The 22,215-nt window shown below is 40.6% G+C and overlaps 1 protein-coding gene across 2 annotated transcripts; it reads left to right on the top strand.

Annotated features, from left to right (window-relative positions):
• Positions 1-660: 660 nt before the first annotated feature.
• On the top strand, positions 661-21,020 carry srms (src-related kinase lacking C-terminal regulatory tyrosine and N-terminal myristylation sites). Of its 2 annotated transcripts, XM_062540875.1 has the most exons (8): positions 661-1,550; positions 3,197-3,318; positions 4,890-5,056; positions 6,818-6,965; positions 16,398-16,556; positions 18,966-19,147; positions 20,119-20,275; positions 20,472-21,020. In XM_062540875.1, the coding sequence occupies exons 1-8, from the start codon at positions 1,204-1,206 to the stop codon at positions 20,669-20,671; spliced, it is 1,482 nt and encodes a 493-aa protein (XP_062396859.1). In that variant the 5' UTR covers positions 661-1,203; the 3' UTR covers positions 20,672-21,020. The 2 variants fall into 2 exon arrangements, with proteins under 2 accessions (XP_062396859.1, XP_062396860.1); XM_062540876.1 differs by lacking the exons at positions 661-1,550; positions 3,197-3,318 and adding an exon at positions 3,355-3,375.
• The last annotated feature ends 1,195 nt before the right edge of the window (positions 21,021-22,215 follow it).

The raw sequence follows: 22,215 nt of genomic DNA, 5'->3' as shown, positions 1-22,215 counted from the left end.
TTGTGTTAACAGTGGATATTTTTTCCAGTACATGTGGCTGAATACTTAAATTCTTTAGAAAAAAAAGTGTTGATAAATATATATGTGAAACAACTAAAAAAAAAAAGATTGAGAAAAAAGATGAAAAACTCCATTTCTGTTTGTTTCAATGCGAAACAGCATGGGCGGCTCTTTGACCTAACATATCAATTTGATTACTGAAGAATCCAATGATTTGAAATCAAGCTTTCTTCATTGTGATGTCACGGCTTTGGTAAAAATGTTTCATTACATCAAATTGTGACTTCTTTTTTTCTCCCAAGCTGTACCTCACAAAGCTAAATATACTAATAAAACTGTGTGCTATATATCAAACAGATTTCTGTGTACTGAGTCTTCATTTTCAGCATAGTGGAACTCTTTGGATATGCCAGAGCCATATGCCCTCACACATTCTAGGCTTTTGCACAAACAACAATGGAAGCAAAAACAGACATAGCCCACCAGGCCCCGTTCGTAACAGAATGAATGGACGTAAATAAGCTATGATGCATCTTATTAGGTCTTATCTAAATGTTCTTAGACTTTTTGGGAGGCTTGATTTACATATAACTGAATTTCGTCTTAGTGTCCAGTTAGATGGACGAAGCGCACGATGACGCACAGGTGCAGAGTCGGTGGCAGACGCAGAGGGGGGAAGCCGCGCCAAAGACACGCTGTAGCCGCGATGGTATTCTGCTACATTCCATCCCCAGTGAATACCAGCCTTAAAAATGACGATGGTTGCAGTGGTTAGTGAAAGAACAGGTTATCCCCCGGGAGTCCTTGCCTATGTCTTTAAGGATGACGTTCACAGGACAAACCACAGTGAGTATCCTCCCTCGGCAGGTTCAATGAAATTTATTTCTCAGCTCAGCCTCTCGAAATTACACTCCACTAAACAACATGCCGTTTCCGCATTCCCACGACGCGCTTAGTTCTGTGAATGTGATCCATCCAAACGCAGAACCGGTTCCACCTGATCCCCTACTGCTGTGAAGTGCACTGCGAAAAGACGAAGAAGGGAGACCTCAGAAGTGCTGTGTAGCGGCGTTCAACGATCTGAGGAGATAGCCTACTGTAAAAGACCCCACTGATTCATTTTTACTTTTAACGTCGTGTCCAGCCCACGCATACTCTGGATACCCCCGCCGTCGCCGCGAGAGCCCGAGGAATCGGCTTGGGATGGAGGACTGTTGTCGCACTTGTATGCCATGTTGTAGTAGGATATGGAACTGCATATGGCCCGAATTTCACTATCCGAACATCATACAACCAGCAGAAATCCGGACAATCTCAGGTGATATCAGTGTCCCAGCGCCCAAGAAGAAGCCAACGCAGCTTTATGCGGCTTTGTTTGATTTCGAAGCCAGGAGCGAGGAGGAGCTCACTGTGAAAGAAGGTGACAAACTGTCGGTCATCGAAAAGCGGGGTGATTATGTGCTTGCCAAAAAACTTACCGGCACATTGGAGTCAGGATTACTACCGGCTAACTATGTAGCTTTGGTTCAAGATGAATTTGCAAAATACAAGTGAGTAACAATTTAACATAGGCCTGCTGAGATGTTGCCTTGAAATGTCAACAGTCAGGATGACATGGACATGTTTACTCTTTGATTTCACGTATGATTGAAAGACAACATAAACCGGTGTTTTAAAACTTGTCCGACCAGATTGACTATTCCCAATTGGCCTATAAGGTAGCCTATACTTATCAAGAGGTAACTCGCTTGCTCAATAGTGTAATTGTTCCAAAGTTCCTTCTGACTTCAGTGTCTGAATTGAGTTGACGATTGGCCTTGAAGGGAGGTGAGAATAGCTGCTAAGGTTCAGATGACAGGTCCTGCTCAAAATGTTAAGCAATCTGAAGAGTATGCAATAGTGTGTCAAGGGATTTAGCACAAACCAGCCAGCCCACGTTTAAAGTTGCATGCAAAGTCTGTGTATGTTTTTTGTAATATACTGGAGAGGGACTTGACTACCAGTCATGCATCTAGGGCCTACACCGTTGTGTTGCACTACAACGATGTGGGGATTATGTTTCTATCAAATCCAAATTGTTCTATTGTCTGAAATGGGTCACAGAAATCAGTACAAGATGCCTCTTGCCAAGTGTAAGCAGAGAACTTTTCATGTGCTGAACGAGGTTTGGAAGAACGTTTGGTGTGGGGTGACTCAAACCGTTTGAGAGCCTTACCTGCATCTTGCAGTTTCAGCGAAACCTGAACTTCATTGGGGCCATGCAAAAACCGGGTGTGTGCGTGTGCCTTCAGCCACACCCATATTTACTCTATACACAGGTGATGTCAGGTCGTTTGCCCGCTTCAAAATGTTTCCCATGATGGACAGCTCTCACAAATTATTCAGTAGTAGTAGCATCAGCTTTATTTTCCAACTCAAAGGGAATCTAAAATAATCTATTGAACTACGTCCCTATGGGACACGATCACAGAACTAAACTGAAGTCTCATGTAAGCATTCAGAGCTAGAGATTCTATTTTTAAAAAGAATGGTTCATGGAAATTACTTCAAAGACTACAGTAGGCCTAAGCATAGCTTAGTAAAAAAAAACAACAACAAACAAACAAACAAACAAAAACATTGTTTGCGCTGTTACAGAATGTAGCCTACTCTGTGTAATAGTCTAGTCCAGCTCTTTTCCTCTTGTGATGAATTAAGAACATTAACCAGATATGCATTTCCCGATAACATAATTGTGCAATATGCCTGTGCCTCCCAGTGATATGAACGCCTTCTCATTGTTGGTTTCACAACAATACACAGAGGAAAGGCACCTTGTGAACACACTGGTGCAGAGGGTGTAGGCTACTATGGCTACTTATGGCTGACTAGACTCTGACTACTGACTATCAGCAACGACAAGTTTCATGTCCTCATGGAACAGTGTTATCAGCTTAACCCGCTCCCATTAGATGCAGTGAGTAAGTCACTCAATTTGCATCCGGAATTTTAGACACGTGATTCAAACGGACTTCCAAAACCTGTCAATGATTTAATACATATGAATGTTGTAAAGGATTGCAGATCGTTGCTAAATAAAACTGTTCTCTCCATAAGCTGATAGCATTCAAGGCTGCACTTGTGCCATTGTGTTTATGTAGGCTACTGTATGTCTAAGGCTGCTTTTGCCCCTCTTTGCATGTTTGCTGGTGTGAAGATGGTACTATGGGAACATCAACAGACAGAAGGCTGAGAAGCTTCTCCTGGCCCAACAGAACAAGAATGGCTCTTTCTTGGTGCGCATCAGCGAGAGCCACAGTGACGAGTACACCATCTCAGGTGAGTGCTCCTTGCTCTCGTTAAGCTCTCGCCACAGTGACGAGTACACCATCTCAGGTGAGCGCTCCTTGCTCTCGTTAAGCTCTCGCCACAGCCAGTAGAAAGAGAGAGTTGCGACACTCTTTGATGTTGCCGCCACGATCAAAAGTTCCAAAAAGAACCTGTGCTGAATGGCTGAATCGCGGGAGGGTGGGATGTACTTCTGATGCTGGAAGATGTAATCAATTAACTCATTGACTACTGACCAAGAGATTGGCTGTAAACAGTTCCAAAACCCCCATAACGAGGAAGTAGCCTGGAAAAAGCGCTGCCATTTTTTTCCTATGGAGGTCTATGGGAGTGTCGCCACTCTGTTTTATCTACCGCTCTGGCCACAGCGACGAGTACACCATCTCAGGTGAGCGCTCGTTGCTCTCGTTAAGCTCTCGCCACAGCGACGAGTACACCATCTCAGGTGAGCGCTCGTTGCTCTCGTTAAGCTCTCGCCACAGCGACGAGTACACCATCTCAGGTGAGCGTTGCTTGCTCTCGTTAAGCTGACGTCGACTCCTCATCCTGCTGGTCTCCCCCCTCATGCATCATACTAGGGCTGGAGCCTGGGACAGACATCAGAGCTGTTGATTGATGAAAGCCCCACTGGGATTGGTTACTAACACACGGTCACTTGCTTCACCACAGCAGTAGCACCCTGATCCTGCTTTTCTCTTACCTCATTTGCATGCTTTATTCCATCGCTCACAAATTCTCTCCTAAACACACTCTGCCTGAATGGTGCTATGTGCTTTAGAACACCAGCTCATCTCTCTCTCTCCCTCTCTCTCTCTCTCTCCCCCGCTCTCTTTCCTTGTATCTCTCATCTGCTCCTCTACAGAACCATCTTGTGAGCTTCATCATGCTCACCCCCCCCTCCCCCGCTCGCTTTATTCTTGCAATGGCCACTTTGATCCCAGTTATTCTGGTCCGCTGTGTGAGCCTTCCCTCTCCTCTCTCCCTGGCATTTCATTCTACTGCCCCACATCCCGCACTCCCGTTTCCCTCTCTGTCTCAAATGTAGGTCAGCAGGACCTCTATTCACCAGCAGCCATTCTCACACGATTACGCCCAGTTTATTACTGCCATGGGCAGAGCAGGGAGCATTCCTGGAGCCCTGAGTGTTTTTTTTTAAATGCCACTTCAGAATGTGGCGTGAATTAGTCTTGTTCTTTGGCGTCGCTAAACCAGTGGATTATTGCATTTATGATAAAGCTGACAGAAGGATGTAGCAAGACCAACGGGTGCATTACAGCTCCTCAGCAGGCTATGTGCTAACACATGATTCACCACCATAGGCCTGGGTCCCCACTAGAGGGAGGTAGGACATCAGTTCATTAAGACTGGGCCAAGGCTGTGCAGAAGAGGAGAACATCCATAAATATACCCCTCCCTTTAAATGCCATATCAATCAATAACCCCCCCCCCCCCCCCCCCAACACACACACACATGCACACACACACACACACACACACACACACACACACACACACACACACACACAAATGTGATTCATTTTTATGTTTTTGTCCCTCAACAGCCAGAAATGAAGGCCAGGTGTATCATTTTCGTATACGCCGGTCAGCGATTGGTGCCTACTTTGTGTCTGACAAGATCTCCTTCGCCACGCTGGACGAGCTCATCCGGTACTACCAGAGCAACAGCAAGAGCTTGGGCTGCCCCCTGGAGCAGCCGTGTGTTCAGCAGGTATGCGTGTGTGTGTGCGTGTGTGTGTGTGTCACCGTGAGTGTGTGTGTGTGTGTGTGTGTGTGTCTCTGTGTGCCAAAGATCCTCAAGGCGGAGCACGATACTTTGTCGTAGTTCATGTCTATGGGCGCAAAACAGGGATCTCCTCCTCTGTATAAAGGGGTGTGTCATGCCCATAGACTTCAATGGAACAGCTCTGCATAAAGGGGGATTTTGCCCCCCATCCCTCTTGCAATTCGGGTTCCAGGAAGTGGCTTCTCATGAAGTGGCTTCTCCTGAAGTATCTTGCTCCGCCCTTAATGATCTTGGCCGTACCCCCGTGTGCGGCAGTGTTGCACATGTGCTTGGACATGCATAGCATCCATCCATGTGTGAAAAGGGGCGGTTAAAAGACTTAAATATAACGGAAGTCACACGTAAGTCACTCGCATTTACTCTAGCATACATAGCATACGTTTGTAGGTCAGGCTTTTCCGTTTGTCATTTAATTTGGGGTCAGGGCGGCCATGTTAGGGCAGTCAGTGTCATGGCTGTAGCTGCTATGCCCCTCCCCGTGTTTTGGTATTGATCGGCCTTGTTTTTGTTTATTTATTTGATTTGGCTGAAGGCCTCGTCGTGACTCCAGACTCTTCTCTCTTCCTTTCCAGGGGAGACGCTAAGACTGAGTCACTGAGGCAGTGGACAGAGTGACATACACTCTCTCTCTCTCACACTGTCTCACACACACACACACACACACATATATGTACACATACTGTGTGTATGTGAATATATATCACACGTATATATTCAGTTTCATCTTGTCACTTACTGTTGCAACTGATATTGCAACTCAATGTTTTGAGCCCAATTATTTAGCATTTCAAGTCATATGTGATTTTTGTCTAAATGCTGTTTGAAGTATGTTATACAGTTACAGTCTAATTTAATCTTTTTCTGACTGAAATTGAAGAAGAATGTTATATAAGATCTTTACATTATGATCACGTCCAATCATTTCTCTATTAATCTTTGTAGGTGTACTGTCTTTGAAGAGCAGTGGTATTGTATTATATGCATACTCTGAAAGTATACAAATGTGAAAGTACTTTTTAAAAACATAGTTTCTACTCTGTTATGCACTTCTTTTAAAAAAAGCAGTGGGTTTGTAATGTTTTTCTAATACTATATTTTTATTTTTTAGTCCAATGCTATTTCATATCTTGGTAATATTTCACAGCTTTTGAAATAAATTTGCTGATGTTTTCCCAATATACTGTTCTGCCATGTCCTTGTTGTTTGATCATGTCGACCATACAGAGACGTACTGTATTCTCTCACTCAAACCCCTTCTCTACTGGTCCATATGATCACCCTTAGTTATTGTGCTGCTGAGCGGGTGATTCTTATCACCTGCCACGAAACTAACCTCTACCTTTGCTGACACAGTAAATATTCACGCAGCCCCTCCTCCTTATTGTGGACATAAGAGCTCACACCCTCAACAAAGACAAATGTCCTATCTGTCTCCCTAATGACCTTCGCTCAAAGTGTATTTATCACGCCTGAGTCACTATAACAAATAAGAGCGCCGTATATGTGTGTGTACCTCTTTGCATGTGTTAGCGTTGCACTATAATGAGAGAAGTCTAAATATGGTACTAGCAGGTAATGAATCGACTAACTGAAACTGACTGCACCTGGGGCCGCTGCTGTTTGTCCTCATGCGGCAGCACAGCTGTGCTTCAGCAGGGCTCTAACCACGTCTCTCTGGGTTTCCAGCGGGAGCTGTTCGACATGGAGCCGTGGGAGCGGCCTCGGGAAGAGTTCAAGCTGCAGCGGAAGCTGGGGGAAGGGCACTTTGGAGAGGTGTGGGAGGCGGCGTGGACCAGCAAGAACCAGAAGGTGGCCATCAAGATGCTCAAGCAAGGTTTGTGTTTAGTAGGAGCACAAGCACCTGGGACAGAGCCAGGACGGCCTGTTGGATGACTGGTGTTCACCCATATTCACTGATAGATTGCATACATATATATATATATATATATATATATATAGGCCTATATATATATAAATAGATAGAGAGATATTCTGTTCATTCATGTCATGTAAGAATGACTGTATCAGGTTAACTGTGCTATTAGGACACACAGAGTGAAAAAGCTATCTTGGTGTTCAGGATGAGGAAGAGAGGAAGAGCATAATTACAGTGCATGAAAATGCACTGTACTGTTCTTCCAAGGCTTCTTCTTATTATTACAGTGCATGAAAATGCACTGTACTGTTCTTCCAAAACTTCTTCTTCTTCTTCTTATTACAGTGCATGCAAATGCACTGTACTGTTCTTCCTAGGCTTCTTCTTCTTATTATAGTGCATGAAAATGCACTATACTGTTCTTCCAAGTCTTCTTCCGCAACTTCTTATTATTCTTCTTCTAACGCACGCAATTCAGCTTGAACCGTTTAACGTAGAAACTTCATTCAAACGTTGTTGCGTAGGTCTTGCTTATGCCATGTGTGCTTTGTATTTTTCAACTTTGTAACTTTTATACTTTTTAAACTATTAGTTAAAAACTATTACAATTTCCCCCATAGACTTAACATTGCTCATTATGACATCACGGCAGCAATTAGAATCTTACGCCAGGTGGCCGGCCACCTGGGCACCAACTGTCAGTTTCTCTGGCTTTAAGCATACAGTCTCTCAGAAGACTACATATCCTGTTAACTGTTTCCTCTGTCCACAACTGTTTCAAAATAAAAGTCCTCACTGCAATAATACACTATTAAATCATTTAACCATTGAAACTACTCAACTATTGAACTGTTCAACCATTCCAACTGTCAGTTATCATCCACTATGCCTCCAGTCAACTACATGAAACCTCCATGTACCTAGCAACCAACATAGCAACCATTAAAATTAAGTGTTTATGACCGTTTCCATAGCAACCAACATGATTATACTGCAGTAACTTCTTGTTTATTGATAGTGGCCACCATGGATACCCTAGCAACAAATGTTTCAAAATAAAAGTCCTCACTAGCAAGTTAGCTAGTTAGCATGGTTAGCATAGTTAGCATAGTTAGCATAGTTAGCATTTTTAGCATAACTGCAAAAAAGCATCAACTAAGTTAGCTAATCAACCTGGTTAGCATTATTAGCAAATTTAGCATTGTTAGCATAGTTAGCATTTTTAGCATTACTGCTAGAAATCATCGGTGAAGTTAGCTAATCAACCTGGTTAGCATTGTAAGTAAAGTTAGCATTGCTAGCATAATTAACATTTTTAGCGTAACTGCTAGAAATCATTACCTAAGTTAGCTAATCAACATTTTAACATGGATAGAAATCATTAGTTAAGTTAGAGCTGGAATGTTTCATCTTTAAACTGTCTACCTTCACACTATCAACTCTCTGTAAACTATGCAACGACCATGTTTACCCTAGCTACACCTTAGTAACCATATCTACATTATCTATCTATTTTTGCATTTTCATGCACTGGTAATTCCTTGGAATTGCATTTCTAGTTATTATTATTCCGCTTACCAAATTCATTTTTTCTATTCAGCTTGAACCGTTTAACTTAGAAACTTCATTCAAACGTCACAACGTAGGTCTTAAATAGGGGAATGCTGCTAAGTATTTTTCAACTTTGTAACTTTTATACTTTTTAAACTATAAATTAAAAACTATTCAAAATTTCCCCATAGACTTAACATTGGCCTCTATGACATCACAATCGGATCATTAAGCAATTAGAATCTTATGCCAGGTGGCCAGCCCCACCTGCAGCAGCCCTCTCTCTCTCAGGCAGCATACAATCTCTGTGAAGACTACATATCCTGTTAAACTCTCTTTCCACAACTGTTTCAAAATAAAAGTCCTCACTGCAATAATACACTATTAAATCATTTAACCATTGAAACTACTCAACTATCTAACTGTTCAACCATTCCAACTGTCAGTTATCTTCAACTATGCCTCCAGTCAACTATATGAGACCTCCATGTACCTGCAACCAACAAAGCAACCATTAAAATTAAGTGTTTATGACCGTTTCCATAGCAACCAACATGATTTTACTATAGTAACTTCTTTATTCCTGATAGTGGCAGCCATGGATACCCTATCAACAAATGTTTCAAAATAGAAGTCCTCAGTAGCAAGTTAGCTAGTTAGCATAGTTAGCATTTTTAGCATAGCTGCTAGAAATGATTAGCTAAGTTAGCTAATCAACCTAGTTAGCATTGTTAACATAGTTAGCATTGTTAGCATAGTTAGCATTTTTAGCATAACTGCTAAAAATGATTAGCTAAGTTAGCTTATCAACCTGGTTAGCATTGTTACCATAGTTAGCATTGTTAGCATAGTTAGCATTTTTAGCATAACTGATAGAAATCATTAGCTAAGTTAGCTAATCAACTTGGTTAGCATTGTTAGCATAGTTAGCATTGTTAACATTTTTAGCATTATTGTTAGAAATCATCAGCTAAGTTAGCTTATCAACCTGGTTAGCATTGTTAACATAGCTATCATTTTTACAATAACTGTTAGAAATCATTAGTTAAGTTAGAACAGGAATGTTTAAGCTTTAAAATGTCTACCTTAACACTATCAACTCTCTTTAAACTATGCAACCACCATGTTTACCCTAGCTACACCTTAGTAACCATATCTACATTATCTATCTATAAATTTTTTTGCATTTTCATGCACTGGTAATTCCTTGGAATTGCATTTCTAGTTACAGTGCATGAAAATGCACTGTACTGTTCTTCCAAGGCTTCTTCTTCTTATTATTATTCCGCTGATCAAATTCATTTTTTCTATTCAGCTTGAACCGTTTAACTTAGAAACTTCATTCAAACGTCGCAACGTAGGTCTTAAATAGGGGAAGGCTGCTAAGTATTTTTCAACTTTGTAACTTTTATACTTTTTAAACTATAAATTAAAAACTATTACAAATTTCCCCATAGACTTAACATTGGCCTCTATGACATCACAATCGGATCATTAAGCAATTAGAATCTCATGCCAGGTGGCCAGCCCCACCTGCAGCAGGCCTCTCTCTCTCAGGCTTTAAGCATACAATCTCTCTGTGAAGACTACATATCCTGTTAACTGTTTCCTCTTTCCACAACTGTTTCAAAATAAAAGTCCTCACTGCAATAATACACTATTAAATCATTTAACCATTGAAACTACTCAACTATTTAACTGTTCAACCATTCCAACTGTCAGTTATCATCAACTATGCCTCCAGTCAACTACATGAGACCTCCATGCACCTAGCAACCAACATAGCAACCATCAAAATTAAGCGTTTATGACCGTTTCCATAGCAACCGACATGATTTTGCTACAGTAACTTCTTTATTCCTGATAGTGGCAGCCATGGATACCCCATCAACAAATGTTTCAAAATAAAAGTCCTCAGTACCAAGTTAGCTAGTTAGCATGGTTAGCATAGTTAACATTGTTAGCATAGTTAGCATTTTTAACATAACTGCTAAAAATGATTAGTTAAGTTAGCTAATCAACCTGGTTAGCATTGTTAGCATAGTTAACATTGTTAACATTTTTAGCATAACTGCTAAAAATTATTAGCTAAGTTAGCTAATCAACGTGGTTAGCATTGTTAGCATAGTTAGCATTGTTAGCATAGTTAACATTTTTAGCATTACTGCTAGAAATCATTAGCCAAGTAAACCAATCAACCTGGTTATCATTGTTAGCATAGTTAACATTTTAGAATACCTTTTAGAAATCATTAGTTAAGTTAGAACAGGAATGTTTAAGCTTTAAAATGTCTACCTAAACACTATCAACTCTCTTTAAACTATGCAACCACCATGTTTACCCTAGCTATACCTTAGTAGCCATATCTACATTATCTATCTATATTTTTTTTTGCATTTTCATGCACTGGTAATTCCTTGGAATTGCATTTCTAGTTATTATTATTCCGCTGATCAAATTCATTTTTTCTATTCAGCTTGAACCGTTTAACCTAGAAACTTCATTCAAACGTTGCAACGTAGGTCTTCAATAGGGGCATGCTGCTAAGTATTTTTCAACTTTGTAACTTTTATACTTTTTAAACTAAAAATTAAAAACTATTAAAAATTTCCCCATAGACTTAACATTGGCCTCTATGACATCACAGTCGGATCGTTAAGCAATTAGAATCTTATGCCAGGTGGCCAGCCCCACCTGCAGCAGCTCTCTCTCTCTCTCAGGCTTTAAGAATACAATCTCTCTGTGAAGACTACATATCCTGTTAACTGTTTCCTCTTTCCACAACTGTTTCAAAATAAAAGTTCTCACTGCAATAATACACTATTAAATCATTTAACCATTGAAACTACTCAACTATTTAACTGTTCAACCATTCCAACTGTCAGTTATCATCAACTATGCCTCCAGTCAACTACATGAGACCTCCATGTACCTAGCAACCAACATAGCAACCATTAAAATCAAGCGTTTATGACCGTTTCCATAGCAACCAACATGATTTTACTACAGTAACTTCTTTATTCCCGATAGTGGCAGCCATGGATACCCTATCAACGAATGTTTCAAAATAGAAGTCCTCAGTAGCAAGTTAGCTAGTTAGCATGGTTAGCATAGTTAGCATTGTTAGCATATTTAGCATTTTTAACATAGCTGCTAGAAATGATTAGCTAAGTTAGCTAATCAACCTAGTTAGCATGGTTAGCATAGTTAGCATTGTTAGCATAGTTAGCATTTTTAGCATAGCTGCTAGAAATGATTAGCTAAGTTAGCTAATCAACCTAGTTAGCATTGTTAGCATAACTGTTAGAAATGATTAGCTAAGTTAGCTAATCAACCTGGTTTGCATAGTTAGCATAGTTAGCATTTTTAGCATAACTGATAGAAATCATTAGCTAGGTTAGCTAATCAACCTGGTTAACATTGTTAACATAGTTAACATTGTTATTATTGTTAGCATTTTTACCATAACTGTTATAAATCATTAGCTAAGTAAACCAATCAACCTGGTTATCATTGTTAACATAGTTAGATAACATTTTAACATACCTTTTAGAAATCATTACACTGATTCTTGAGAATTTGCCTAAAACAGGTTTTAATTTTGAAAAAAAAAAGTTAGTTAAATTACAAAATCCGAAGGTATGTCATTATAGACCAAGGTCTTAGCTGTTCAGCAATGTACCGGTGCAACCTCCCCTTTTTGTATTTTTTTCATAAAATAGGCATTTTTCCAGTACTTATACAACGCTTTTTTAGGCCTAAATAGAAAAAGTATGCTTTTTTAATCCAACAACCATATTTTTGAATTAAAACAGACTATTACTTTAATAACTACACCACTGAAGAAACATATTGTAAGCATATTTATTTAAAACAAATGAAAAATGAATCTGACGGTGTGACACTAATCTGACGGTGTTGACAGTGGTTTCATTACAACATAAAATTCCAAAATGAATACCACTCAAGTCTTGCTTGACAACTTTATTTAACTATTTGGTCCAAAAAGCCTCCGTTGAGGACCATTTGGAGGCTTTTTTCACCACCGTTAAGCAGAAAACCTGATGGAGGGTGACATCTGACGGTGGTGACAAAAATCTACTCTTTCACATGATATGCATGAATTGTTCACATTATCCACCCTGTTTGCATCCTATTGCTGGCTACTTCAAACCTCTTCTTAAAAAGTATACATTTATTTTATAATCTAATCTAATATTTTGTATACAAAAGAGACGGTGTTGACATGTTATGGTTGTGACAGTAGCAGTGTCCAACAATATGAACAACTTTAAGAGAAAATAGCAAACTAATGGGAGCTTGAGTGATCTTAAAGCATGCAGTACGGCTGAAGGTTTGAAAATGAGGTCCTCAAGAATGTAGTTGACCTTGTAGTTGCCTGATTTTATTGCCTTTTATAAATATCTGACGGTGGTGACGAAAATGTGGGACACATTTTGAGCAGCCACGAAATAATAGTAAATATTGCTCAAAACGTACTGTTTGGAGTTTCTAATACATAATACAATGTACTCTTTCATGTGGTAAAGATATCATTAAATTAAATGATTGCTTTTAGTGTTTTTAATCAAGTCAAAATGATTGTCTCCTATTCGAGGACAACTGATTTTGTAGGGTATGGGCCAGCATATAATCATTAAATTAATACAAAAATAAAATAAACCTTTAAAAGAACCTCACATTTGTGCAAAGGACCCCCTGATTATAACCATGATTCTTTTTGTTCATGGAAATGGTATTAATTTCCAACAGAATCAGCACTTTTCTTAGTGAGACATGTTTTAGGCAAATTCTCAAGAATCAGTGATTAGTTAAGTTACAACTGGAATGTTTAAGCTTTAAACTGTCTAACTTCACACATCAACTGTCTTTAAACTATGCAACCACCATGTTTACCCTAGCTACACCTTAGTAACCATATCTACATTATCTATCTATATATTTTTGCATTTTCATGCACTGGTAATTCCTTGGAATTGCATTTCTAGTTATTATTATTCCGCTGATCAAATTCATTTTTTCTATTCAGCTTGAACCGTTTAACTTAGAAACTTCATTCAAACGTCGCAACGTAGGTCTTAAATAGGGGAAGGCTGCTAAGTATTTTTCAACTTTGTAACTTTTATACTTTTTAAACTATAAATTAAAAACTATTACAAATTTCCCCATAGACTTAACATTGGCCTCTATGACATCACAATCGGATCATTAAGCAATTAGAATCTTATGCCAGGTGGCCAGCCCCACCTGCAGCAGCCCTCTCTCTCTCAGGCTTTAAGCATACAATCTCTCTGTGAAGACTACATATCCTGTTAACTGTTTCCTCTTTCCACAACTGTTTCAAAATAAAAGTCCTCACTGCAATAATACACTATTAAATCATTTAACCATTGAAACTACTCAACTATTTAACTGTTCAACCATTCCAACTGTCAGTTATCATCAACTATGCCTCCAGTCAACTACATGAGACCTCCATGCACCTAGCAACCAACATAGCAACCATCAAAATTAAGCGTTTATGACCGTTTCCATAGCAACCAACATGATTTTACTACAGTAACTTCTTTATTCCTGATAGTGGCAGCCATGGATACCCCATCAACAAATGTTTCAAAATAAAAGTCCTCAGTACCAAGTTAGCTAGTTAGCATGGTTAGCATAGTTAACATTGTTAGCATAGTTAGCATTTTTAACATAACTGCTAAAAATGATTAGCTAAGTTAGCTAATCAACCTGGTTAGCATTGTTAGCATAGTTAACATTGTTAACATTTTTAGCATAACTGCTAAAAATGATTAGCTAAGTTAGCTAATCAACGTGGTTAGCATTGTTAGCATAGTTAGCATTGTTAGCATAGTTAACATTTTTAACAGTACTGCTAGAAATCATTAGCCAAGTAAACCAATCAACCTGGTTATCATTGTTAGCATAGTTAACATTTTAGAATACCTGTTAGAAATCATTAGTTAAGTTAGAACAGGAATGTTTAAGCTTTAAAATGTCTACCTAAACACTATCAACTCTCTTTAAACTATGCAACCACCATGTTTACCCTAGCTATACCTTAGTAGCCATATCTACATTATCTATCTATATTTTTTTTTGCATTTTCATGCACTGGTAATTCCTTGGAATTGCATTTCTAGTTATGTGTGATGTGCTTCCCCCCACTAAATAGTCACATTCTGCTGAATCCTGGGAACTCTCCCAGAACCCTGGGCCTGCTCGTAGGCCCCATTTCACCCAGTGCAAAACTACAGCAATAGTTTAATGAATGTGGGTAGCAGCATCAGTCTGAAGTAGGATAGGAGTTTTGCCCCAATCTGGTCATTTTAGGTGAAAACTCATACTTGCCACATATTCATAGCCTCACATTTTAATTTTGATATTAAACTGTTAAATTAAAATGCATTTGAAATTTGCCTATGGAGGGTAATTATTATTACCATGTATTTATTGCCACTGAAGTAGACATATAGATAGTGCAGCGTTTATTTTTAGATTGTATTGCTCAGTTTATATATTTTAAATCGTATAGCCCAGTCTTCTGTGAGAGTCATCTCTATTATAAACCCATGCCCCCTCCCCCCACTGGCTTTGGCACCATAGTAAATTGTTACGTACAGTAGAGCGGGAACCACCACGGTGCATGGAGCCTGTTTCTCCATACATGTTTCTCCATGCCCAAGTTAGACAGACAGTTTTTTTTTCAGAAGAGGAAGTTGGTCCTATTGTGAGTTTTTGCTCAGCAGAAAAATACCACCATGTTTTTCTTCTCCTAAAATTAAATACCACAGAGCTTTGATTCAGTTCCTCAATTTTGCATATCCCCCTAAAATGCCTTGAAATGAGAACACAGCGGTCTTTTTTGTGAGCTATGATGGCACTCCTGTGGAACCCAGGCCTGTGTGATGTACAACCCAGCATTAGAGCTGCACCTTCATGAGTAAACAAGCACTCTCTCACCCAGCCAGCCATAACATTAAATAGATGTACACCCAGAGGGTGCTTTGTGTAAAAGGGTGACATTTTAGTTTTTTAAGTTGTTCAACCACCATTGGGGATAACAGATTGCCATTTTAGAGGCCTGAAGCTCAGCAGCGAGGTAGACAAAGGAAGTAACTGCTGGGTCTGCAACGAAAGCATGCTCATGTCACAGCTGTGGTTCTTTTGGTAGCTGCATTTATAGAAGTAAAATGGTGGGACCATGTAGTTTCATGTGTGTGTGTAAGAGTACTCGTAGCTGTCAGTTCCTGAGCAGACAAAAGCCACTTGCTTAATATCCAGGCATACATACAGTACATACCCTAATTTGAGATGAAGTAATGGCAGATTGGTTTGTAGGGCTTCAACAATTAATCAATAATTTGTCAACTATTAAATATATTGCCAACTATCTTGGTAATCGGTTAATTGGTTTGTGTCATTTTTTGAGGAAATAACCTTAAAATTCTCTGATTGCAGCTTCTTAGTCTTGAATATGTTCAGCATTACTTAATCTACTGTCAATATCTTTGGCCTGTGGACAAAACAAGATATTTGAGGATATAATATTGGGATTTTAGAAACACTTAACATGTTTTCATCATTTGTTCATTAATCAAACAACTAAGTAACTAAGTAATCAAGATTGCAAGATTAATACACAGATTGGTTAGTTGTAGCCCTAATGGTTTGATAAGTTTGTTAATGAAGCTGTTCGTTTGACTGGCCTCTCTCTCTCTCTCTCTCTCTCTCTCTCTCTCTCTCTCTCTCTCTTTCGTTGTGTGTGTGTGTGTGTGTGTGTGTGTGTGTGTGTGTATGTGTGTGGAGCAGAGGACACCAAGCAGGATGAGTTCATAAAGGAGGTGCACGCACTGAAGAACCTGCACCACCCCAAACTCATCCAGCTGCTAGCCATGGTGTCCCGCGGCGAGCCCGTCTACATCGTCACCGAGCTCATGAGCAAGGGCAGCCTCAAGTCCTACCTGGCCAGTGAGTACCCAACACCTCACTTCTGACATCTCTCCATCCATCTATCTGTCTATCTATCTATCTATCCATCTATCTATCTAATTTATCTATCTATCTGTCCATCTATCCATCTATCTATCTGTCTATCTACCTATCTATCTATCTGTATGTCTAACTGTCTATCTATCTGTCCATCTATCCTTCTATCTGTCTATCTGTCTGTCTAACTGTCTACCTATCTATCGATCTATCTATCTATCTATCTACTGTATCTATCTGTCTATTTATCTATCTATCTGTCTGTCTATTTATCTTTCTATTTATCTATCTATCTGTCTGTCTGTCTAACTGTCTATCTATCTATCTATCTATCTATCTGTCTATTTATCTATCTATCTATCTGTCTGTCTATTTATCTATCTATATCTATCTATCTGTCTATTTATCTATCTATCTGTCTATCTATCTATCTATCTAAAGTCAGACAATTAAAACACATCTTTTCTTCAAAACACCAACTATATCAGCATCTCTGATGGCCTGGTGGAAATTCTATTATATCACAAACACTTCACTTGCACCATCCAAACACTTCACTTGCACCATCCAAATCAACTCCTATTTGGAATAACCCAGATTGAACAGTTTAGAAGAAACCACTTTATTTCCACACATGGGTAAAAAAAGGGCTTCATTCAACTCCAACACCTGGTCCATGAATATAAATTGGTCACATTTCCTCACTTGGTCCAGAAACATGGCATTGAGTGTAAATATTTCTTGGAATGCCTACAATCAAAAACCAACATTCAGATCATTAAACCTAGGCCTTCCCTCCTTAACCTCAGAGATAATTAACACATCTTCCTCAAAACAACAACTTTCCAAAACATGCAGATTCATTTTACAGTCGGACAGCATGCTGAAGCCCATTGGTGCTGGGTGTATCAGTTGAGGGCGCTCCCCCCCCCACCTCCTTCCACCTTGGCCCTCTGCCTTGGGACACTGCATGCCCCACTTCTTTTAGTGCAGCACACACCAGATAAGGCTCACACTTATCCAAACAAACAAACAAACAAACAAACAAACAAACAAGCAAATGAAATACAAACAAAGGAATGTGGCAAGTGTGTGTCCGTATGTGGCAGCCAGGGGCGATGAGCATCCCGGTGGTACATTGCACGCCTCACTTCCTTTAACACAACACATCAGATGAGGGGCATTTACTCTACAGCCAAAAAAAGCTCTGACATCTGACGTACATCTCACTCACTTATGTAGGCTATACTTCCTCTGCTGCATACAGTACACACATTACCAGAGCAAATATTTCAGTGCCCTCCTCCCTTTCTGTCTGTTTCCGTCAGCTCCATTGTGAATTGTGCGTTTTTGTGTCTGTCTGCCGATCTGTCTATCTATCTATCTATCTATCTATCCCTCTATCTCTTTCACTCTCTGTCTATCCCTCTATCCATCCAGCTATTTATGTCTCTCTCTCTCTCTCTCTCACTCTCTCTGTCTCTCTATATATGTGTCTCTGACTGAATAGCTCTGTTCTGGGAGAAAAGGTGGATGGAGGAGTCAGAGAGATTTTTAAAAGCCAATCTCAGCTCTCTCCCTCTCTCTCTCTCTCTCCTTCTCTCCGTGCTTTTGTTTCTCTGCAACACAAACACGTACCGTATTAGGGAATGATGAATAACTGATTGGCGGTGGTTCATCTTCTGTCTTGCTACCTTCCTGTGATTAGGTTTAAATGAAGAGCCACACTTAAATATGCGTAGGCCTCTCAGCTGCTGTTGGCTTTGACCCCCATTAGGATGATGGATGACTGTCTCTGTCTCCGCCCTGCTCCTCGTCGTCGTTTGGCAGAGAGAGGGCTGGATTTTGTACTCTCTTGAGCAGCTTTTGTAAATGATTAAGAAACGGCGCCACTGCATAAGAGGATGATGGAGATGAGTCACTTGTGAGTCCCTGGGGAAAGTTTGAGAGCTCAAAGCACAAAAACGGGAAACAACAACCATTTCTGCATGCAAGCACATTTTCAGCTTTACAGAACTGTGTTTTGCTGGCATAGTTTAATGCGTTAATTAATATATTAATTTATGAATTACATTACACCTTCACCAGGCATGAACAAAGAAGTGCCTATCGTTACTCAAGAAATTAAATATGATGTTCATTGCATAATATTATATTAAGTGCGTGATCAGATCAGTTATATTACCTACCATGTATTACTGCACTTATTAATACCTATTCATGCAGTTAATCATTCCAGTTAATGAATATTTAATGCGCAACATTAACGCTATCATTTATGACCTAGTCATCATATGTCTGATCTTTTATGGGGGACACAGTTCAGTGTTTCAGTGATGTGCTTACAGTGTGTTGCTAACGACTTCCATCTTGTGTGCTGTGCGCTTCCAGCCCCTGAGGGTCAGATTCTGACCTCTGCCCATCTCATCTACATGGCCAGCCAGGTGGCGGAGGGCATGGCCTACCTGGAGGACCGGCACATCGTCCACCGCGATCTGGCTGCCAGGAACATCCTGGTCGGCGACGACCTCATCTGCAAAGTTGCCGACTTTGGTCTGGCCCGCATCATAAAGGTGAACATGACAGACAGGCCGCCTGCGTGCGGTAACGTCCCGGCAGCGTCAAGTTGTTGTTCTTGCTGGGAAGGGAAACTTACAGTCATGTTACAGTAATCAGGGTTGCAAAGTTAATGATTCCCTCAGCTCGTGCTAGAAGGACAGAGGCCAGTGATAGCAGAGGCGTAAACCTCTGTGCTCTCAAGTCTGTACCTGCTCCTTAAAGAGACACTTCACCGATTAGCATTAAAGCTTTGTATCTTTAGAAAAACAGTCATGTTTTTGAATGGTCGTGCATCATTCCCTCAGTTTGCCTTGAGATGGGAATAATACGGATTTCAATGTTGGACTTCCTGCTTTCAATGATGTAAAAATGACCATTTTACATCATTGAAAGGAGGAAGTCCTATTCATGGGTTTCATTGAAATCCGTATTTCTCCCATCTCAAGGCAAACTGAGGGAATGAAGCACGACCATTCAAAAACATGACTGGTTTTCTAAAGATACAAAGCTTAATGCTAATCGGTGAAGTGTCCCTTTAAATGAAAAGCCTGACATACGAGACTAGCCTTCTGTACATTCAGGCAATTGTTCAATCATCTAATGTTCTTATGTATTAACTTATTCTATCGCCTATATTACTTTATGGTTATGGTTATGGTTATGGTTATAGTTATTTAGCAGACGCCTTTGTCCAAAGCGAGATTCTTTATTCTGTTGCCTTTCATTTATTACCTTTTTAACCTTATTCCAAGGTCATTAGTTATTGTTATTATTAATTCTGAGGAGAGGTTAAAGCTCATTTATGACCTTTAACCTTCTAAGGTCATAAGTTATTGTTATTATTAAGGCTCTGATGGCTAGTTTTGGAGATGGGGAGGGCTTCTGAGGTGAGGTTGACGCTGCTGTGCGCTGCTGGTTGGTGTGGAGATGGGGAGGGCTTCTGAGGTGAGGTTAACGCTGCTGTGCGCTGCTGGTTGGTTTGCAGGACAGTGTGTACACGGCCAGCAGAAGCACAAAGATCCCGGTGCGCTGGACGGCCCCCGAGGCGGCGCTCTACCAGCGCTTCTCCGTCAAGTCGGACGTCTGGTCCTTCGGCGTGCTGCTCTACGAGATGATGTCACGAGGGAAGATGCCGTACGACGGTGGGTAGACGCGTGTGTCTGTGTGAATGTGTATGTCTGTGTGTGTGTGCGTGCAGACGATTTGCCCATTTTGGCGTTTTCCATCTGGCGAAATATCATGTGAGGTGAAGTCACTCTCTCTTCCTTTTTTTTTAACTAATAAGTTTCACTTTCACTCTCACCCCATCCCCCTCTCCCCACAATCTCACACCTTCAGGGAAGAGTAATAAGGAGGTTCTGGAGATCCTGGCGTCGGGCTACCGCTTACCCAGTCCGCACAAGTGCCCACCCAACATCTACCGCATCATGCTGGAATGCTGGAACCCAGAGCCCTCCAAGCGTCCGTCCTTCCACGCCTTGCACAGCCAGCTGGACAACATTTACTCCAGACTCTACTTCAAAACCATAGAGGTGTAGACGTCTCGGAGCGCTGACCGGTGGAGAAGAACGTCGGAAACAGACATGGGACGAGGTCAAGAAGAGAGAGAGAGAGAGAGAGAGAGACTGAGAAACAGAAAGACCTGTTTTAAGGGACTGTATGGAGTCACTATATCACCAGTATATGCACTATACCGTATGAACAATGAACACAAATGGACACACTTTTTTTGTGATGGCGTAGCGGTGTCCATTTTTACCTTTATAAGATATTTCACTTTCTTGTGTTTCCTAAAGGTCAGTCCCAGGCGTTTTATTTAATTCATTTGTTTTTAAATGAGGTCATGTGCAATAACAAGCCTGCAGCTACTCCATGCTTTCTACCATGGTGTCCAAGGTTGGGGGCGGGTGGGGTGTGTGTGGGGGCGGGGGGGGGGGGGGGGGGTGCACTGGAGTATGAATGGCTCTAATTGGAGTAGTCGTCTTAGCAAAGCTGGTGTCTGGTTCAATATAAACACGCTTGAGAGGTATTACTCATATAGGTCTGAGGTTGAGATGGTCTGTTTGAGCTCCAAAGTTAGCTGTGAGGCACCCTTCATTCCCTGGCTTGATCGAGATGCACTCAAGGTGCGCACTCCAGCTACATTTAAATGAACTGACATTTTTCCTCACAGAAAATGTGCATTTGATTGAAATGGTGTTCTATTTCCAGTGGCCATAAAAGGACTGCTCTGAACTGTGTACGGGTGAGAGTATGAGAGCATCTCTAGTGACCTGCAGACTGAGTTATTGGCGTTACTTTATGAGTGCACATTTTGAGAAGAGGGAGGTTTAGCGTTTGCTTTTGAACAAATGTGTGATTCAGTGGTGGAGTGCTTTACATAGACCTTAGTAACACCATTAGAACACATAAGAAATGTGTGATTCAATAGTGGAGTGTTTTTGCATCGACCTCAGAAACCACGTCAGTTCTGGAGTGCACCTTTTCACCAGAGCGAGGACCTAAAGCAGAAATGTTCCAGCGCTGGAGTCGACCGGATCCCCTCACCAAGGAAGGCCAGCAGACAGGTCATCAGACAGGTCATCAGACAGGTCATCAGAAGAGAGCCAATGTTTACAGAGAACTCACGTGCCAGCCGTGGACTATCTCACCACACCCATACAGACACTCACGCACATATGTTCACACTCCTCTGGGTTGGTGTGAAAAGCAGGGGTTCTAGCCATTTAGAGTCTTTATTAAGGAAATGTAGCTGAATATGGCATGTTGGTTCGTGCATGGTTGCATACATGGTGGTTGAAGTACTTAAGTGACCCTAAAAAGGGTATTGTAAATGTCTATTTAATAATAAAGAATGAAATATGTGGAGCAATGCAAAGGTGTTAACAATGGAAGGACATACAGTACTGTCTATGGACTATAAATGGAAGCACAGGAGCCATACAATCAAACTCTTCCTTATATTTTCTGTTCTTCCAACATGTCAAATGACTTTTAGTCTTCCTGAAGATGTGTCTGTCAAAGAAATTTTGCTTTTGCCAACGACTTCTGAAGCAAGTCCTGAGTTGTCAATATGAAATTA

This window comes from Sardina pilchardus, chromosome 7 (assembly GCF_963854185.1).
Source record: "Sardina pilchardus chromosome 7, fSarPil1.1, whole genome shotgun sequence".
Classification (NCBI taxonomy): domain Eukaryota; kingdom Metazoa; phylum Chordata; class Actinopteri; order Clupeiformes; family Clupeidae; genus Sardina; species Sardina pilchardus.
Note: the sequence above shows the minus strand (reverse complement) of the source record. Positions and strands in the feature narration are given on the sequence as shown.

Excerpts from the sequence above, each read along its gene's own strand:
- srms (XM_062540875.1), top strand. The coding sequence starts at position 1,204 with ATGGAGGACTGTTGTCGCACTTGTATGCCATGTTGTAGTAGGATATGG. Across the intron at positions 1,551-3,196 it reads GATGAATTTGCAAAATACAA|ATGGTACTATGGGAACATCA; the intron begins GTGAGTAACAAT and ends GCTGGTGTGAAG. Across the intron at positions 5,057-6,817 it reads AGCAGCCGTGTGTTCAGCAG|CGGGAGCTGTTCGACATGGA; the intron begins GTATGCGTGTGT and ends CTGGGTTTCCAG.